The sequence below is a fragment of the Gracilinanus agilis genome, chromosome 1 (genome assembly GCF_016433145.1).
Source record: "Gracilinanus agilis isolate LMUSP501 chromosome 1, AgileGrace, whole genome shotgun sequence".
NCBI lineage: Eukaryota > Metazoa > Chordata > Mammalia > Didelphimorphia > Didelphidae > Gracilinanus > Gracilinanus agilis.
This window is the reverse complement of record NC_058130.1, coordinates 57,816,292-57,837,457: the sequence shown is the minus strand read 5'-3', so window position 1 is coordinate 57,837,457 and position 21,166 is coordinate 57,816,292. Positions and strand designations below refer to the sequence as shown.

The following is a 21,166-nucleotide window of genomic DNA, read 5'->3' as shown; positions in this document are numbered from 1 at the left end:
AGAGACAGAGAGAGAGAGAGAGAGAGAGAGAGAGAGAGAGAGAGAGAGAGAGAGAGACTTAGATAGCTAGTAAGTAGCAGAGGAATAATGCCGCTAGGTTGCAGTCAAGAAGACCTGAGTTCAAATGTGGTCTCAGATATTTACTAGCCGTGTTATCCTGGGTAATCACTTAACCCCACCTGCCTCAGTTTCCTCATCTGTAAAATGAACTAGAGAAGGAAATGACAAACCACTCCAGTATCTTTGCCAAGAAAACCTCAAATGGGGTCATAGAGTTTTGGACACGACAGAATAACAAAGAGAGGAGTGTCTAAAGCCAGGACTCTGAAGGGTCATTGAGGGTATCTCAGGCTTGGGGGGGGGGGGTAGGAAAGAGTGAAAATTGGCTTCATCTATTCTCAGTTACTCTGAATACAAAAATCTAAGGACCGCTTCCTCCCCGCACCACCCACCCCCAAGTCCTGGTGGCTCATTCTGTGTGGGAGATAGTCAAGAGATGCTAATTTTCCAAGAATGGACTCCGAAAGGTCTTGGATCGACTGGACTGTTCAAATTAAGGAGCCGAACAATGCCATAGTCATGTTTAAAAGGACTTTGTGGGGCGGGATGGGAGGGGGGAGAAAGAAAAAAGGAAGGGAAAGAAAGGACGAGGTTGTGAAACCCCATTCAGTGGGAAAAGAGCTATTCTGGCCTTTGTGGAGAGCAGAGTCAGAGCACTTGCTAGGCAGTTGGGGCCTGATCGTTGATTTCTTCCAAATGGTCCTAATCAGTGGGAAATTGCCCAGTGCATTTTGTGCTCCCAATTGTGATTTTAACTCAGCCACTTGGGGTGGGGAGGCGTGTTTGCAGACAGATCTGGCTGAGCCCGGAGCCTCCCTCTTTTGTCTTTCTCTCCCCTGACGGGTGAGATAGCCTTTTGGGCACCCACATAGCTTGGCTTCTTGATGACCTGGAGCAGAGGGGGAGGTGTCCAGGCTGCCCCGAAGAGCCGCTTTGTAGGGCTTGACATGACTGTGGGGCTCCCAGGTTTTCCAGCAGGGCCCTGGTAAGAAGCTGGTGGTGGCTGAAAAGTTAGTCGCAGCCTCGAGACAGCCTGGGGATCGCTTCTGCAGGGGAGCATTCGGCGAGTGCCTGCTGCCCCCCAAGTATTTGTTGAGAGAACCGCTAAGGTAGAGCTAGCTAAACAAGTGGTTGCCATGGAGATGGCAATCTTGAACTGGGTTGCAGGAAAAAATAGAATTTCAAGGAGGAAATATTTTCTAGTCCTTCTGGTACCTTTTGGGAAAGTTTGTGACAAGGGGTGGAGGAGGGGAGAGATGGGAGAGGTGGAAGGGACGAACGAGTCTTAGTCTCCTGAATATCAGAGCTGGAGGGGTCCTTGGAGATCCCCCGGCGAGCCCCGTCATCGCACAGAGGACGGTTATTATTACCAACCTGCGGTACCTATCAGATATCTGCAAATGCACAGAGCTCACTTCCCCACATGGCATTCTTCTGGGTAGAGGATCAGGGATGTCCATTAGCAACCTGATCTGAACCAGTGAGCTGATGGCTAATTAGCTTGAAGGGTGGAGCTCAGGACTCCTGAAGCCAGTTTTTTTGGCTCTGCTCTGTTCTTTGTCCACTGACCCTCTCCCCAGAGCCCCCTCCTCAGAACCACGTCCCAAGCCCCAACTCTGGCCCTTGATCAGCTTTTAACCTGACCGTGGATGGAACCCTAACCCCAGTCATTGATTGACCCTGAAATCTCAGTTGTAGATTGATCCCTAATTCTAGGCAGAGACTGATTGATGCCTTGTTCCAGTCACAGAAGGATCTTTATGTTCGGGGAAAACTAATTGTCCTATGATAGACTGTGAGAAGAGTAAATGAAGAAACAGGTAGGATTGCCTCTGAGAAGACAGAAGCTTTTACTCTTCCCCTTTTCATGCTAGACCAGCAGCAGCAGAAGGTGAAAGAATTAGAACACGAGACCGAGAGCAGCACCATTCGGAATTAGAATCAGAATCTGTCAGAGCTGGAAGGGAAGCCTTGCAACAATTGGTCTAAATCTCTCATTTTACGGAGGAAGAAACTGAGACCTAGACAGAATCAGTGACTTGCCCAAGATTACTCCGTTTAGAATCAGAACCAGAGCTAGGATCCAGGTCTCCGCACTCCTATTTGAAGGAAAACTGAGTGTGGAAAACACAGGATATGTTTGAGTCTACTAAAAAATGCTAGTTAAACACCTCTGTGTTTAATGTGCTAGGAGCTGGGGAGAGAATAAAGGTATATAAAAATGGTCTTTGCCCTCATGGAGCTTACTTATAGCCTAGTTAGGAGTTGGTGAGACAGCTATAATGCAAAAAAACAAAACAAAACAAGAAAACTGGAGGGGGACTGGATTTTGAAAAATAATATATGATAGGGAAAGGCTCTATGAGTCTGGAGTTGGAGGGAGGAGAAGGAGATCCAGGCAAATTTCCTGGAGGAGCTGACATTAGGATGTCTATTTTGTTACTTTTTTCCCCCTAATTTATTATTTACTTATTTTTAACATCCTTTTTTATTTTAAATTAAAATTTTAAAAAATTTGAGTTTTTTGATATGATATATGATAGGGAAAGGCTCTATGAGTCTGGAGTTGGAGGGAAGAAAAGGAGATCCAGGCAAACTTCCTGGAGGAGCCAACATTTGGATGTCTATTTTGTTACTATTTTTTAATTTATTATTTACTTACTTTTAACATCCTTTTTTAGTTTAAATTAAAATTTAAAAAAATTTGAGTTCCAAATTCCCTCCTTCAGACCTCCCCCATTGAGAAGGCAAGCAAATAGGATATCAATTACAAATGCAAAATCATGCAAAACATATTTTCATATTAGCCATGTTGTAAAGAAAAAAGGCAAGAAAATTAAAGAAAGTGAAAGAATTATACTTCAGTTTGCACTCAGAGTCCGTCAGTTCTCTCTCTGAAGGTGGATGGCATTTTTCATCATGTGTCCTTGGAAAAGTCTTCCTTGAAACATTGTATTGATCAGAGAAGCTAAGACTTTCACAGTTGATCACCGTTATGTTATTTCTGTTGCTGTGTATAATAAATAATCTTTTGGTTCTGCTCATTTCACTTGGCATCAGTTCAGATAGGTCTTCCCAGTTTTTGTTCTTTTTTGTTTTTGTTTTTGTTCACAATCATATGTTACAACTTATTTGTTATTTCCCAATTGATGGATAGCACCTCAATTTGCAATTTTTTGCCACCATAAAGAAGCTGCTATAAACATTTTTGTACAAATACTGTAGATTTTCTTTCTTTTTTTTTGATACAAACATAGTGATGGTATTGCTCGGTCAAAGGGAGTACACAGTTTGATAGCTCTTTGGGCATAGTTCCAAATTGCTATCCAGAATGGTTGGACCAACTCACAACCCCACCAACAGTGCATCAGTATCCCAATTTTTCCACATCCCCTTTAGCATTGGTGATTTTCCTTTCCTGTTGTGTTAAACAATTTGATGGGTGTGAAGTGATCCTCAGCATTGTTTTAACCAAATCAATAGGGATTTAGAGCATTTTTTCATTGACCATAGATAGCTTTGATTACTTCTTCTGAAAACTGTCTCTTCATATTCTTTGGCCATTTATCAGTTGGGTGATGGCTCTTATTTTTATAAAATTGACTCAGTTCCCTATATATTTGAGAAATAAGACCTTTATCAGAGAAACTTGCTATAAAATTTTTCCCAAGTTCCCTGCTTTCTAATTTTGACTGCAGGGGTTTTGTTTGTGCAAAACCTTTTTAATTTCATGCAATAAAAAGTGTTCTATTATATATTTCCCTTGATCCTTTCTATCTCTTGTTTGGTCATAAAATTCTTCCCTTTGGATCGCCATTTTAAAGCATACAAGTAAGAATTCAATTGGCAGCAAAGAGGTGGAGGGAGAGCATTCTAGGCAATGTCTCAGAAGAGGGGAAGTTCAGAATGTGGAGAGGATTTATATCCAGGCCAGTTTGGCTGGAATATACTTGAAGAGGACTGGCATGAGTAGAGGCTGGAAAGGTATAGGGATGCCATTGATGTTCTTTAGGCAAAGAAGAGCTTGGACATAGGTACTGATTGTTCTCATTTTATGGCACCAATAGGCATAGAGGGTGGTTAAATCACTTGCCCTGCAATCAGTGAGTAGTCAGGAAACTAACTTCTCAATGCTTTTAGATCCAGCTTCTCCTTTCTTATTTTTTTTTAAAGATTTTTTTTTATTTTAAACCCTTAACTTCTGTGTATTGACTTATAGGTGGAAGAGTGGTAAGGGTAGGCAATGGGGGTCAAGTGACTTGTCCAGGGTCACACAGCTGGGAAGTGTCTGAGGCCGGATCTGAAACTCCTTTCTTATTTTGCATTTGTCATTTTGTTCTAATGTCACTTTCTGATGATAGAAGTCAAGATTCTTGAGGGTAGGAGCTTTGTCTTTTCCATCAACGCATCCCTAGTGCTTAACCCACTGCATAGCATATGTGCTTTTGTAATAATAATCCCATCCTTACTCTTTGCACATCAGAAGCACTTTTAAACTAACACATGCACTTAAATTTTCTTCCGTAGGAGCTTAATAAATGCTTTCTCCTCACATTTGAATAGCTTTCCACTTCTCCAAATGCTTTCACCTCTTGTCTCTCTTGATCTTTACTACAATCATGGAAGGAACCTGGTCAGGCTAGAACCCTCATCTCCTGATTCCTATCCTGTCTTTTTTGACTTTCTGGCCAGACCAATGTCCAACCTGGTTCATTGTTACCTCTCCTGTGTTCTGCTCCCCCAGCAGTACTGGGCCTCGTTCAGTACTGGGCACCCCAGTAAGTTCTCCATCAATAATGTGGGCGTATTGACTGGAGGCAGAATTGGAGCCTGAGTCTATCCCAAAACAAGTCAGTAAACTCTTATGCCCAGTTTATGAGATGTTGCTAAAAGTCATGAAGAGGGACAGCTGGGTAGCTCAGTGGATTGAGAGCCATGTCTAGAGACAGGAGGTCCTAGGTTCAAATCTGACCTCAGACACTTCTCAGCTATGTGACCCTGGGCAAGTCACTTGACCCCCATTGCCTACCCTTACCACTCTTCTGCCTTGGAGCCAATACACGGTATTGACTCCAAGATGGAAGGTAAGAGTTTAAAAAATTTTTTTTAAAAAAGTCATGAAGAGAGGAGGGGTAAAACCACAGGGTTAGGAATCAAAGCAAAGGATTGTGTGTGTGTGTGTGTGTGTGTGTGTGTGTGTGTGTGTGTGTGTGTGTGTGTTTAAAGAAGGCTGGTTTTTAGGTCTTGCTTTGTCACTGTGTCCTTGGGCAATCAACTTCTTCTTTCTTGGTCTCAGTTTCCTCTGGTGCAAAATGAGTTATTTGTATTAGATATTCTCTGTAAGTTTCCTTCCTGTACTCTAGTGATTCAGTGTCTTCATGTACCAGCTGAAGGACCTTTGCTGGAGATGGACTGGTCCCTCCTTCCCCTCCATCTCTCCCCGCTTCGGTCCCCCTTGTTGACATGTTCTTGATGACATGTACTAGAGACAGCCAAATTGCAGTGGCCTTCAAGAGGAGGGAAGAGAGAGCAGCAGGAGTAGCTAAAAGGCTGCTGCAGAGCACACATCACTGGGAAGCCTTGGTGTGGCTCCTCTGATGCTAGGACACATGCACTGTATCAGGCAGCCCAGCTCCGCTTAGCACTCAATTTGAGACAGGCTCATCTCAGTGCAGGTGATGTGGGAGAGAGCCCAGACATACATCCCAGAGACGGAGGTAGGTGAGGACCGAGTAAGTGTAGACACACTGACTCCTGAGTGGCACCAAACACACCCATGCTTTCTAGGTCAGCTCAGATCTCTCTTTTCCTTTGTAAAGTTTTCTGTAACCATCTCAGCCCATTTTACAGAGAAAGGCCCAGAAAAATGAAGGGATTTGCTCAAAGTCTCCCTGTGACTCCACGTTCAACTTACTTTCTACTTAGCCCATAGTGCTTTAGAATGTAGGCCCTTGGAATAGAGGAGGGGGTGATGATGAGCAAGGTATATGTAATGGAAAGAACACCGACTTTAATATTGATAGACCTGAGTTCAAATCTCACTATGTTTCTTATTCCCTGTGTGACTTTTCTGGTCCTTGGATTCCTCCTCTGTTGAATTGGGGAGGGGGGGAGGAGGAATTGGAGGAGATCATCTCAAAGACCTCCCCAGCTCCCACATTCCATGATCCTGTGAATTCCCTTTTTTTTAGGTCCCCAGTGCTTGAGTAACTAAGTCCTGTTCCAAATGAGAATGCTATGTTGTGGAGAAAGGATTGGATTTTGAATCACAAGGCTCAGCCCCAGCCTCTGTGCTTTGTGACTGGGTTTGTGGAATTATCTGAAGGCATCTTACAGGTCATCTCTTCCAACTTCCTCATTTTATAGATGATGAAACTGAGACCCATAAAAGTTACATGGATTTCCCAGAAGGCACTCAGATAGTAGACAGGAGACCCAGAATTCAAACTCATGTCCCATGCCTCCAGGTTTAGCGGCTTTCCTGTTTCACCCTTTAGCCTCCAATCTCGTTTAACTTTATTGGAGCTCAGTTTCCTTCTTGGTCAAATTAGTGGGCTGGGCTAGATAATTGCCAAGATCCCATCCACTTCTAGGTTCTGGGCTCTGTAATGTTTATTACTTGCCCAAGGTCAATGCCCACCATGCTTGCTCTCCCCTTAACCACCCTCATGGCTTTCATCAGTATCTTTCGCTGGACACCTTGCAGACCCGGCTTTGGGGCAGGGTTATCTTGACCTGTCCAAATTCCTCTCTGATGCCTCATTGAGGGATTGGCTTCTTGAAGGCTGTGCCAATGGCCTTTGTCAGGTGCTAGAGTGCTAGAGAGGCACTGGGAATTGTCCTCACAATAACCGATGACTGGCCCATTGAGCCTGGCTCAAAGCAGCTCCTCACCAAGAGGGCGACTACTTGTTAATGGAGTATTCTTTGAGATCTGCTTCTGAGAGGACACCCATTTAAGCCATGCTATGGTGGAAAGACCACTAGCCCTGGAGTCTGAAGACCTGAGTTCAAATCCTGTCTCCTCTTTTGGCTAGCCTCTTAAATTCACCAGGCCACAATTTCCTTACTCTCTCTTGTCTTTTCTCTTTTTCTTTTGGTTCCTTTTCATGTAGACGCACAATATAGTAGAAAAGTGGAAAAGCTTTGGGAAAAGGATAAGGAGACCTGACTTGTTACTCCTTCACTGTGGCTTCTTGGACAAGTCACTTGTCCCTACTTCTCTGGGCCTCATTTCCCTCCTTTGTCAAATAAAGAAGCTAGACTAGATAATTTCTAAAGTCTCCTCCAATGCTGACACTTCATGAGTCTAGAATTTCCCTGTTGCCATTCCAGTCCCATTTTCTCCCTGGCCCCAGGCCCAAATGGACGCACATATTCAGCCCCCCTCAAACACCCCCCTTAACTTAAATGGAAATTTTCTTCATGTGGGTTTGTCTGTATGTCCTTATATAGGAGCGCCGATAGATCTGAAACTTCTTCTCAGAGAGGAGTGTTTGATTATAACACATGTACATTTATTCTTACAGCCCCCATCATCTAAAATTATAACACCGACTCCTTGGAGCCACAAAACCAGTCCCCAAATTGTTCTCCTCCTCCCACTGCACCCCCCAGGAACACTTCACTGCCTCTCATGTCTCCCTCCTCCCATCCCCTGCCCTCAATCCCATACCTTTCTTCCTCATTTCTCCTTCTCGGGCTTTTTAGGGATGATGAAAAGGTTATGGGTAGAGATCTATAAATGGATAGAGGTGGCAGCAAGGGAAGATGGAGACAGGAAGGCAGGATGAGGTTAGAAAGGCGAGATTATAAGGCATCAGAGAGAGGGAAAAGGAGAGGCAAAAGGGGAAACTGGACCGTTGGGACACAAGGGAACGATGCTGATGCAGAGAATATTAGAGAGGTAAAGAATCTAGTCACCGAACAAGCATTTATTTATTTTAGCCCTTACTTCTATCTTAGTAACAGCTCTTAAGAAGGGCAAGGGCTAGGTAAATAAGGTTTAGATAACTCGATCACACAGCTAGGAAGTGTCTGAGGCCAGATTTGAACCCATGCCCTCCCAAGTCCAGGCCTGGCGCTCTGTCCACTAGGACACTAATTACTCTCTTGAACAAGCCTTTATTAAGTCACTACCAGGTGGCAGGCACTATGCAAGGATCGTGGGATACAAAGAATATTAGAGATTCTTTCAGTTCAACCCCCTCATTTTACAAATGATGAAACCAAGTGAGCTTGAACAATTTGCCCAAAGGTACCTGGTGAATGAGGTAGGTAGAACCCAGACTGGATCCCAATTTTCCTGACTCCCAGCCCTACACAGGGCAGAGGAATAACTTGGGTTTCTCTTCTTGGGAGAACCATGCCAGATGCCATTTATCCAAAGCTAATTAGAAATCAGGATCTCATTCGTGATGCTGTCACTAACTGACTGTGCAGCCTTGGACAAATCTCTTTTCCTCTCTGGTCTGCAATTTCCATGTCTATAAAAGGAGGGTGTAGAACCATATCAAGAGTTCTCGACCCTTTTTTTGGCATTATAAACCCCATTAACAGTTTAGTGAAACCTATGGAGAATGTTTTAAATACATAAGATAAAGTACATAGGATTGAAAAGGAAATCAATTACACTGAAATAATTATCCAAAAAAATCTTAATATTCCAGTTTAAGAACCCCTTGGACTAGATGATCTCTAAAATCCCTTCCAACTTTGCCATCCATTTATCCATAAGTAAGTTGGCTTGAACATGTAACAGAACCCCATTGGGAGGCATGTTGGTCAGGCATGTACATTGGCTCTTTCAAATGGGAGAGTAAGTTGTAAGGAAAATAAGCAAAGGAAGGGCCCCCTCTGCCCCATTTACTTATTCTTCTTTTCTTCCTTCCTTCTTTCCTTCCTTCTTTCCTTCCTTCCTTCCTTCCTTCCTTCCTTCCTTCCTTCCTTCCTTCCTTCCTTCCTTCCTTCCTTCCTTCCATCTGAAACCTTGATCAGTGGGCAGAGGGCAAAAGATCTGTATAGCCAAGTAGCAAAAGCTGATGGATATAAGGAAGATGGAGAGGGTGGCCTGACCAGTGGCCAGCTTCTGAGGGGTCAGGAATGATCAACTTCACTCTTGCCCTTCTACAGTCTTCTAGTGTCCTTCTCCACCCCACCCCAAGATCTTCCATGCAGACCGCTATGATTCAGTGGAAGGGACCTGATGATTCTCTCTTCACTCATGTCTGAATGCAATGGCCATGTAGGCATTTTAATACAAGACATGAAGACTTAAGATGAGTGTAGACTTCTAAAGATAGGTTTGCTGTGTGGTTCTTTGTGTATCCATGCTGCTCTTGTTCATTTGGGGTTCAACCTTTGCTGTTCATCCTTCATTCTCAAAGAGGACCAAGGACACCATGGGGTGATATCTTGACTTGTGTATGCACTGGATTTAAATGAAGTAGAGTTGCACAAAGTCATCACCCTCATTCTCTCTTCCAGAATAACTTTTAAGGTTCAACTTGGGTGCCAACTCCACTGCATATCCTTGTCCAACTGACTGAACTCTTCATCATCTCAGTGGAGCCCTTTGTCTGGAGTCCTTTGACTAGATTTCAGCTAGGATCTGTGATTTATCATAGAATTATTGATTTAGAGCTGGAAGGGACTTTAGACACTTTTAGTGACACTCCTTTATTTTACACTTGAGAAAACTGAAGCCTTACTCAAAATCATACAAGTAAGAAGAAGCAGAGGAGGAATTCAAACTCGGGCCCTCAGATTCTTAATCCAGGACCTTTCCCCTGCAATTTTGTATTCCTCTTCTCATTCTGTATGTACTTCTCTCAAATGTTTTACCTCTCTAACTTTTCTTCTTTATGTCATCAGTGCTGAGTAATAAATTCTTATTGAATTGAACTTGTGTCCTTAGCTTTGGTGATGATGGTCTATATACTCCTACTAAAGGAATACTGGCCTATATTATGAGATGAGGCTCCAACATCAGGGTTGGGCAACGCTGAACCATCCACGCTTTTTGCCTGCTTGTCCTTATAACTGTCAGTACATGGTTGCAAGTCTGCTGGTCAGAATTAGGTCAGTGACAACAGTTAGGGTTCAATTAGTGTCTAGAGTTATATAATACTATAAATAGAAATAATTTATATAATATATAATATATGTGGCATATAATATTATATATAACTATAAATAAATACATTATAAATATAACTATAAATAATTATAGCTATATAGTTATAGTATATAGTTATATATCATTATAAATAAATGTATTATAAATATAACTATAAATAACTATAGCTATATAGTTACAATATATAGTTACATATAATTACAAATAAATGTATTATAAATATAACTATAAATAATTATAGCTATTGTTATAGTATATAGTTGTAATTATAAACAGTATTAGTAGGAGATAAACTGTGGCTGGTAGTTGGGAGCAGTCTTTGGCTGGGGTATATTGTTGTTGGTTTTTTTTTTTTATTGACTCAAAAGGGTGTTTTAATAAACAGGTTCAAGGAAAGAATTTGGAGAATGGGAACAGAAATGCTCTAATCTTTTTTTTTACTTTAATAATTTTTATTTTTTATAAAAATTATCATGGTTACATAATTCATGCATAATACAAATTCACTTTCCCCTTCATCCCCGACCTCCCCCCCATAGCCGATGCCCATTTCCACTGGTTTTAACATGTGTCATTGATCAAGACCTATTTCCATATTATTGATAGTTGCATTGGTGTGGTAGTTTCGAGTCTACATCCCAAATCATGTCCGTTCAACCCATGTGTTCAAGCAGTTGTTTTTCTTCTGTGTTTCCTCTCCTGCAGTCCTTCCTCTGAATGTAGATAGCGTTCTTTACCATAAATCCTTCAGAGCTATCCTGGGTCATTGCATTGCTGCTGGTACAGACATCCATCACATTCTATTTTACCACAGTGTATCGGTCTCTGTGTACAATGTTCTTTTGGCTCTGCTTCTTTCACTCTGCATCAGTTCCTGGAGGTCTTTCCAGTTCACATGGAATTCCTCCAGTTTATTATTCCTTTTAGCGCAATAATATTCCATCACCAGCATATACCACAGTTTGCTCAGCCATTCCCCAATAGAAGGGCATACCCTCCTTTTCCAGTTTTTTTTTGGCTGGGGTATGTTGCTGGATGTTTGCTACAGGTTCTCCAAGAATAAAAGCAACTTACCCAAGATATATTTTCATTATTAACATTTTCTCCTTAACTTTCTAAAGGCTAGACAATCAACAAAACAATAAACCAAATCCTTGTTTTGTTGATTTGGGGGATGTAAGTGTTCATCTTGAAATTTTAACAGCTGACTTTTTGGAGCAGGTCCAGCATATTTTTGTCTGTCTTGGGCAGAGAATATTATGACAGACTTTTTCAAATGCCTAGCTAAAATCATGTGTATGGCATGTTGAATCTACCAATCCTGTAACCTCATCCAAAAAAGGAAACAAGTTCAGTTGGTCATAATTTATTTTTAGGGAACCTATGCTGACTCCCAGGGATCACTACTTTCTTTTCTAAGTGATTCTCTGAATAGGGAACAATTGATGTTTTTAACCCATATTTTTCCAGGTTCTTGAATTGTGCCTGATGTAGTTGGCAATGGGGAGTTTGGGAGGTTGTCATCAGGAGAGTGATGTTCTGTTTTCACCTTCCAGCTCCAGCCAGAGCAGCTAGATTGTGGTGCTGCCCATCTCCAGCATCCGCTGTCCATCCTGCAGCCCCTCAAGGCCACACCAGTGTTTCGCTACCAGGGGCTAACTTCTGTGGCTGTGGCCAGTGTCAACAACTACACCGTTGTGTTCCTGGGAACAGCCAATGGGAGGCTTCTCAAGGTAATGTAGTTGCTTGGGGTTGGGTAGAGCCTTAATCCCTGGGAAGGGAGATGTATCCCTCCACCAGCTCTGCAGAGGCAGGAGCTCACTTGGCTGCACCCCTGAATGAGCTGTTGGTTAATTCTTATTTTGAGTGTTATTCAAGCTTTATTTCATATATTTCTGTCACCGAAGACCCTTATGACAAGTCTTAATGTGCAATCATTGGGACACAAAGATGGAAAAATAAGATCTTTGAAGCTGTATTAAAATCCAGATCATTCCATTGTCAGACCTGGACTTACAGAATCATGGTAAGAGTTGAATGGATGGGACCTTAGATCAGTCCTGAAGCATAGTAGAAAGAGTGGTCTTAGCTTCAGAGGCTTGGGGTTCAAAATATCTCTCCTGACTCTGCTGCTTTACAATCTGTGGTACCGTGGTCAAGTCACTAAACCTCTGTAAACATCTGTAAAATGAGGAGGTTGAACTAGTTGGCCTATGAGGTTCCTTTTAGCTTAAGATCTGGGATAGTTTGATCTTCTCATTTTATGGGTGACTAAAGCCCAGAGGAAGGCGATGATCTGCCCAAGTCAGTGTTTGAATTAGAATTTAGACCCTGCATCTTCAGATGAGAACCCAAGACTCGCTCTTTCTTTTTTTTTTTTAAACCCTTACTTTCTATCTTGGAGTCAATACTGTGTATTGGCTCTGAGGCAGAAGAGCAGTAAGGACTAGGCAATGGGAGTTAAGTGACTTGCCCAGGGTCACATAGCCAAGCAGTTTCTGGGGTCAGATTTGAATCCAGGACCTCTCATCTCTGGGTCTAGCGTCTATTCATTGAATCTTCTAGCTGTCCCCTTCAAAGCTTTTTCTATAGCTTACCATACTGCCTCTCACCTTCTAAAATGCTGAGGTCCAATAGTTAACAGCCAGGGAAGGTCTCGTGGGATGGACTCCATGGATGCTAATACCTTGGGATTAAAAAATAATTCAGTTCATCAAACATTTGCTTAATAGCATCTACTTCATGTCAGGCTCTGTGCTAGATGCAGGGATGCAAAGACAAAGTAAAAGGAAGCAACCCCAATGGAGTTTCCATGCTATTGTGGTATACCTCGCACCACTGCTAAGCAATCTGTAGGGTCTGGAGGCTCATGATGATTGATATTGGTGATTGATATTGTCCTGGCAAAAACAAGATCATTTGCCATGGGTGCCTCTTTTCTCAGTCTGTCTCTGAACTTCTTGGCATTATCTGCCACTCACTCCTCCTTTAGACCAGTTTCTGACAAAGATGACTTTCTTCTTGCCAAGACCAACCCTTCTGCGTGTACGCTTGACCCCATCCCTTCCCATCTTCTCCAGCAGATTGCATCCTCAAAGGTCATCTTCCCCTCCTCCCTCCATCTCTTCTTCCCTATGTCTCTGTCTCTCTCTTTGTATCTCTCTCTCTCTCACTCATTCACATACAAACATCTATACACACACACATCTTCGACTTCTCCCTACATACAGGTTTTTTCTCTACTGTCTGCAGACATACCTATGGCTCTTCCATCTTTAAAAATGTTTACTAGACCCTCCCATCCCTCCCAGCTATTATCCTATGTCTGTCTTCCTTTCTCAGCCAAACTCCTGGAAAAAACTGTCTATACTTCTCATTTCTCAAATCTTTGCAGTCTGATTTCTAGTCTCATCATTCAATTGAAATTTCTCTCTCTGGATTTTACCAGGGATCTTTTTTTTTAAACCCTTACCTTCTGTCTTAGAATCAGTACTGTGTATTGGTACCAAAGCAGATGTGGGATCCATATTTCTGAGAGGGGTTCAAGCTGCATCACAGAACTCTAAGAGGGCACTATGGAATTCTGTTATGCAGCTTGAACCCCTCTCAGAAATATGGATCCCACATACAGAAGAACTAGGCAATGGGGGTTAAGTGTCTCACCCAGGGTCACACAACTAGGATGTGTCTGAGGTCACATTTGAACCCAGGACTTCCCATCTCTAGGCCTGACTCTCAGATCAGTGAGCCACCCAAATGTCCCCCCAGTGATCTCTTAATTACAAATCTTCTCTTCCTTTCCTGGACCTCATTCTCAAACTACCTGTTTCATTTGGTGCTCTGGTCCCCATTTCTTCCTAGATACTCTCTCTCCTCCCTATTTTTAAGACATTACTTTTTCCTGGTTCTTTTACCCAAGTGCTCCTTCTCCATCTCCACTGCCGTCTGTCTCATCCTCCAGATCTGCTCTATAACTGTAGATGTTCCCCAAGGGTCCATCCTGGCCCTCTGCTAGCCCCCTGCCCTCAGCAGCTCCCATGGGGTTAACTATAATCCATGCAGCACAGACAGACAGACAGACAGACACACACACACACACACACACACACCAACTTCAGTCTTTTTCCTGAGATTTGATCCTGCCTCATCAGTTACTTATTATACATTTCCATCTTGATATACTAGAGTCACCTCAAGCTCAACAGAGCCAGAGGAAAACTCATTCTCCTCCCCGCTATCCCCCCTTCTTCCTCATTTCACTGTTTCTGCTAAAATCATCACCATCCCTTCTAACCTTCCACACTTGTAACCTCGCCATATTATCCTCGCCCTCTCGCCTTCCCCCATCCCACGTGGCCAGCCAGGCACCACATCTCGCCCTTTCCCCCTTTGCCACATCTCGTATCCAGAACTTCCCTCTCTGTCCCTCAGCTCCCACCTTAGCAGTCCCTCATCACCTCTCACCGAGGTTATTGCCACGGCCCCTCAATGGCTCTGCCTCCAGTCTCATCACTCCAGTCCGTCTTCCACACAGCTGCCAAAGTCATTTCCTGCCCACGAGACTGCTCTACTCCAATTCTAGTGGCTTCCATTCCCTCTAGAAGAGAAAAGAAACTCCTCTTTATAGCTTTTAAGACCCTCCAAGCCCCATCTTTCCAGCCCCGCTGGCTATTCTCCCATTCCTGTGCTCCGTCATCCGGTCTTCCTAGCCTTGCTCTCTGTTCTGCTTTCAGTGCAGCCCCCTCTCTCCAGGCATTTGTTCTGGCCATCCCCCATGCTTGTGACGGACTTCCTCCTCTCCTCTGTGTCCTGGAGTCTCTTTCTTCCTCTAAGACAATGTTCAGTCACCATTTCTACATAAGATCTGTCCCCAACCCCCTCAAATACAAGTACTTTTATATCTTTTTTATTTTTTAATATTATATTTCTTTTATTCTTTGTATTTCTTTCTATACACATTATACTTTGGCTCGGTGTATTTATGTACAAACTCTGCTCCTCCGTTAGAATTTGAGCTCCTGATGAGCAAAGCTTATGGCGTTCTTTGTCCTTGGATTCCCAGTCTCTCCCATGGTGCCTGGTATAGAAGAGGTGATTAATAAGGGTTTGTTGACTGATTGATTGGTGTCTCTGGTTGGATCCTGCTACAAACCATAGATCACGTGGAGTGATTTCCAACACTTGTGGGTGCTGAGCATTAATCAGAACTTAAGGTCTCTGAGCTTTCTGCCCAGCCCAGAGAGCAGGGCTGAGAGGGGTTCAGCACTTAGAAATCTCGTTGTACGCATTTGATTAGAAATTCTGGCCTTGATTGGATCCATTTTTAAAACCCCATTTAGGTGAACGGCCCACTAGTATCTCTCCTTTCCTTGCTCCCTCCATCAGCCTTTTTCCTCCACGGAGAGTGGATCCATCTACATCTGGACTATTGAAGTCATCCTAGTAACCAAGACCTGGCAGGGGCAGGGGTGAAGGCAGAAGGATTAGAGGGTCCCATTTGACCCCTCTGGCTTCTCCATCCAAGATCTTCCCTATCTTGGCAGCCAGGCAGCCCAGTGCACTGGATTGGAGTCAGAAGATCCAAGATTCAAATCCTGCCTGTAGTACTTATAGCTTGAGTGACCCTGCTCAAGTCTCTTCATCTCTTAGTCTCAGTTTCCTCACCTGTAAAATGGGAAATTGTAGCACTTCTCTCATAAAGTTGGGAGGATTCGGTGTAATGATATAAGTAAAGGACATGATAAACCTCAAAGTACACTATGCATGCTAGTTATTATTATTATGGTACATATTCGAGTTCCTTTTCCTCTTTTATGGTTTTGATTTATTTAACATCTTAGATACAGACCCAAATCTTGGGTTTAGAGCTGGAAGGGACCTCGGCCGTCATCTAGGCAGACCTTTTCATTTTTGAGTTGAGGAAACTAAAGACTCTGGGAAGAGGAGCCCAAGGTCACCCAGACAGCGAGTTGCCAAAGTACATTTTCGAACCCAGGTCCTCAGCCTGCAAACCCAGTGTTCTTCCCATCATAGCGTTCTCGGGCATCCAGCTGGACCTCAGCCCCAGGGGGTCACATTCCTGGAGGCAGCAGCCCATAATGTGGTCTCAGGAATCAAAATTCTGGGAAGAAAGAAGAGTAAATCCAATAAGCCATCTCCTCCCCCATCTCCCTCTCCCCCTGCCTCTGCGCTATTAGAAGAGAGGCAAAGTCTTTCCCCATCTTTGCCCAGGAGAGGGTCTCATTTAGGGGAAGAAGCCACGAATACATCGCATGGGGAGGGAGCTGTTAAAGCCCAGTGAGGGGCGGCATGTGAGGGGTGGCTGAGGGTTGTGGCCCCCAAAGCCCTGTACACCTTTCTGCAGTATTAACAGCTCTGCAGCTATTATCCTATCAGGGAAAATCAGTCTCATCTGCAGAGCCTCCATTAGAGACATGCTGCCCAGGATAATTGACTCAGATACCGCTAATCTAATTCATCCACAGATGTCTAACCAGAAGCCCTCGTACCTTGGGGGTTTCAAGTTAACTAAGGATGTGGGAGGCTCCCTGTAGGTCATAACTCAGGGACCTGTCCAAGCAGAGACAGCACCTGGACACGGATGGTGCTCGGACTGGCTTCCAGAGGAGAAGGGGACAAAGTGCCGTCCGGTGTCTGTAGAATAGGGAGACGGTGAAGTTGGGTCTCAGGGGGAGGCTGGTGCTGAATCTGGGCACCAGCAGACCCCACGGAGGGAGAAGAACGGGTCATGGCACAGCCCAGGGCAGATGCTTCTTCCCCGGCTCCTCCAAGAGAACAGGCTTCTATTTCCCCAGCCTGGACTTGGCCAGGATTTTGCTCCCCAAGCTGCTCCCTCTCTGACTCTTACCTCATCCTCTGGCCCACTGAAGGAGTGGGTGCCACCGATGTGGCTGACAGAGCCTTGGCTGGCTCGCCAAAAGGACTGGGGGCGGGGGCTCCCCTTCTACTCAGCTAGTGACAGGGAGGACGCTTTGATCTGGGTGTTCTGTGGAACTGATTGGTGGGGAGGGAGGGGAGAGGACCCATTTGTTTGTTTCTTCAAAGATAACACAAACACGTTTCATCAGAGTTGTCCGGGTGCCCGGGGTGGAAGGGATGTCAAACCCTGGAATGAGAAAAGCAATTCGACCCAATCTCCCTCCCCACTCTTGAGGTTCCTCCTTTGTAGCCCAGTCAGCTGGGGGAATCTGGCTGGGTGCCAGGAGCCACATGGGACACGAGAGGGAAGAACACTGGGCTCCTGGCCTAGTTGGATTCTCTGTTCCTCCTACTCTCTGAGTCAGTAATCCGAACCCTGTGTCTGGTCCCAGATGGCTTGCTCCCCCGTCCAGGTCCACACCGAATGGGTCTGCCGCAGTCAAGCCATCCAGGACTCTAGGCTTGGACGACCGTGTCTTATCCCAAGCCTTGTAATCAGACAATAAGGCGGCCAGTCACCAGGGTCCTGCCCTGCTCAGACACAGCTCAAGGACTGGGCTCAGTTTGGGCATCCCATTTTAGAGGGCACATTAGCAAGCTGGAACATGCTGGGGCTGGCCACCAGGATGGCTCAGGGATTCCAGTCCACGCTGACCCATGGTTGCTTGAAAGAACTGATAATGTCTAGAACAAAGGAGATCTGGAGTTGTGGGTGTGCTGGGAAAAGTTTAACCAATAGCTCTCCAGGGAAGAAAATGAATCCATGGTCAACTTTTAAGTTGAATCTACATTTTTCACATTTGCCTATATTTAAGGTTTAAAAGTACTCCTATTGGGTATCAAGTGATAACATTTGTACAACCCAGTGGAATTGCTTGTGGGCCCTAGGAGGGAAGAGGGAAAGAAAATGAATCCTGTAAACATGGGAAAATATTTTAAAATTTAAAATAAATAAATCATAAATGAATAAGTGAATAAATAAAAGTACTCCTAGTGGGAAAAAAGTTTTTTAACCCTTACTTTCCATCTTAGAATTGGTATTAAGTATAGGTTCCAAGGCAGAAGAGTAGCAAGGGCTAGGCAATTAGAGTCAATGACTTGCCCAGGGTCACATAGGAAGGATCTGAGGTCAGATTTGAACCCAGGACTTCCTGTCTCCAGACTTGGTTCTCTATCCACTGAGTTACCTAACTGCCTCTTCCATTGAAAATTTAACGGTTGGATCTTGAAATCTGGCAAAAGCGAGCTCTGATACCTCATTGCTCTTACAGAGAGCCTGAAAGGTTTCTTCGAATATTTTTTTAAGCTTTTATTGAAAAATTTTATATAATTAATTAATTTAGAATAGTTTGCCATGGTTCCATGGTCCATGTTCTTTCCCTCCCCTCCTCCCAACCCCCTCCCATAGCCAACGAGCAATTCCACTGGGTTTCACATGTGCCATTCGAACATTTGAAGGTCGTAACACAGGAGGAAGATTCTATTTATTCTGCTTGGCCTCAAATTCAGGATTAGGATGGAAAAGAGACAGATCTGAGAGTTCTGTGTCAGAGAGGATTTTGTAAAAGGACAGACTCAAACACTGGATTTAGATCTTGGAGGACTTTGGAGGTACTCAAGGCTACCCCCTGCTCTTTAGTTGTTAAAAATGGCCCCTCTACCAAGAGCGGTGATGCTAGGAGCCCCGAGAAGCCAAAGGCAAGTCACCAAGTGCCTACTTTGTTCTTACAGAGAAACACTCATGAAATAACGGGGTTCTCTATCCTGCACGCTTTCTACTTACGTGAAGGGTTTTGGAGCGTGCCGGTCACGTAAGACAAGGTCCTACTGTGTGAGTGAACAAGACACAGACGGGCCAAGTTGGAGACGAGCCACAGAGCGGATGCCCTGGCATTGAGGGGGATGAGTATAAGCTTTCTTGTACAAGGCGGGTTTTTAGTTAAGTCTTGAAGGAAATCCAGGACGCTAAGAGGGGGAAATGAGGAGGGAGAGCAGTCTGGGCATGGAGGACAGCCAGTGACGTCGTTTATCCTCTCAGAACCTCAACTACTTCTTCTGCAAAATGGGGATGATACCTGCCTCTCGGGATTGTTGTGAGGGAAGTATTCTGCAAACCTTAAAACACGATCCTGTTATCGCTACCCAATCCTACACCTTAATTTTACAAATGATGCCTGGAATGGTAAAGGGATTTGGCCAAGGTCGCCCGGAGGTAATAAATAGCAGCAGGTCCTCTGACTCCAGATTCTTTGTTTTTTCCCTTTATATCATGTTTTCTGTTTAAAGAAATTATTTAGGGGCAGCGAGGTGGCCGCTTTGTAGGTAGATCATCTTATCTTTGTTCTCCCCTTAGTTCCTAACACACAGTAGGCACTCAACTGAGAAAGGACTGGGAGCAGCTGGGTGACTCTGTGGATTGAGAGCCAGATTTAGAGATGGGAGGTCTTGAGTTCAAATCTGGCCTCAGAGGCTACCTAGCTGTGTGACCCTGGGCAAGTCACTGAACACCCACCACCTAGCTCTTACCGTTCTTCTGTCTTGGAACCCATACACAGTTTTAATTTTAAAACAAAAGGTCAGGTTTAAAAGAAAAAAAAAGAGATAGTTATCAGGAGCAGAACTGAGTCTTCTTGGGGAGGGTTTTGGATAGATGTTGAGTGACAATTTGTTGAGGATGGTCTAGAGGGAATTCATGCCTTAGAGCTAGATGACCTCTGAGGACCTTTCAGGCTCCGAGAGTCCGAGGAAGACCTGCTGAACTTTAACAAATGGTTGGGTTTGGATAGGGGGAGGGAGGTGGGAGGGCGGGCCAAGCAGGGGGGATGTCAGTGATGTTGGAGCTGAAAATAAACCAGATGAATTTGGAGGCCATGGAGAAGACTCCTGGCTATTCTAGGCAAGCTCCAAGCTTCTTTGGCCTTCCTGGTCAAAAAACGGGGCACAAAAATGGTGCCCTGAGGCGGGCCAATGCCAAACCTTGAAGAAATTGTTGTGTTTTTCCACTTTGGAAAACACACACGTTTTTCCTTCTCTCCTCTCAGAAGAGGCCCTTTTACTTACCCAAATCACTCTGACAGCTTTTCATTCCTGACCCCGCTCTCTCGGCAGAGTTCCAGTTACCTCAATGACCCTAATGACCTTGGGCTCCCCTCCTACTTTCTCCACAGATCAACCTGAACAGTACGATGGACATGATGAGCAGGAAGTCTATCACGGTGGCTTATGGGGAAGCAGTGCACCACATCATGCAGTTTGACCCCTCGGACCCCAGCTACCTCTACGTGATGACGTCCCACCAGGTAAGAACCCTCCCCTCCACTGGGGGCTCCAACCATCCCAAGGCTGCAGGACTCGGAATATCACCGGGGTGGGTCTCCCTGACCGGAAGAACAGCGGAGGATGCCCTAAGAGAGGGCGAGAGGTGACTTTTGAGCTTCCCCTTGATGGAACCACATAAGAGCTGTGTAAGCGACAGTGTCTTGGGGAAAGTGGAGATGGCTCTGGGAGAGCCTATCCTGTTGGGTGGTGTAGACCAAGACAGGCTACATTAGCACACGCTTTGAGGCCAAGTCTCCATGCCAGGGACATGAGGCAGTGACAGCTCTGTTCACCATCCTATTCATACCAGACCCCCCTCTTCGGTTCTCCAGGAAAGAAGACCCGGGTTTGAATGAAGAATTGGGGCCAAATTGTTTTCAAAGCCCAATTGAGATGCCAGCTCCAAAACCATCCTTATTTCCATTTTCTCACCCTCTTGAAATTACTTGGTATAAGGGACAGCTAGTGGCTCAGTGGATAGAGTGGCAGTCCTGGGCTCAAACATTCAAGACACTACCAAGCTGTGTGACCTTGGGCAAGTCACTTAATCCCCATTGCCCATTCCTTACCACTTTTTTTGTCTTGGAACTAATACTTTGTTTCAGTTCTAAGATAGGAGGGAAGGAAGGAAGGAAGGAAGGAAGGAAGGAAGGAAGGAAGGAAGGAAGGAAGGAAGGAAGGAAGGAAGGAAGGAAGGAAGGAAGGAAGGAA

At 44.5% G+C, this 21,166-nt stretch overlaps 1 protein-coding gene across 1 annotated transcript in view; it reads left to right on the top strand.

Moving 5' to 3' along the window:
* Positions 1-21,166, top strand: part of PLXND1 (plexin D1) — a 235,474-nt gene that overhangs the window by 47,609 nt on the left and 166,699 nt on the right. The window contains exons 2-3 of the mRNA XM_044676038.1: positions 11,755-11,931; positions 20,305-20,436. Of these exons, the coding sequence (XP_044531973.1) occupies positions 11,755-11,931; positions 20,305-20,436 (309 nt within the window). The remainder of the gene's footprint in view (positions 1-11,754; positions 11,932-20,304; positions 20,437-21,166) is intronic.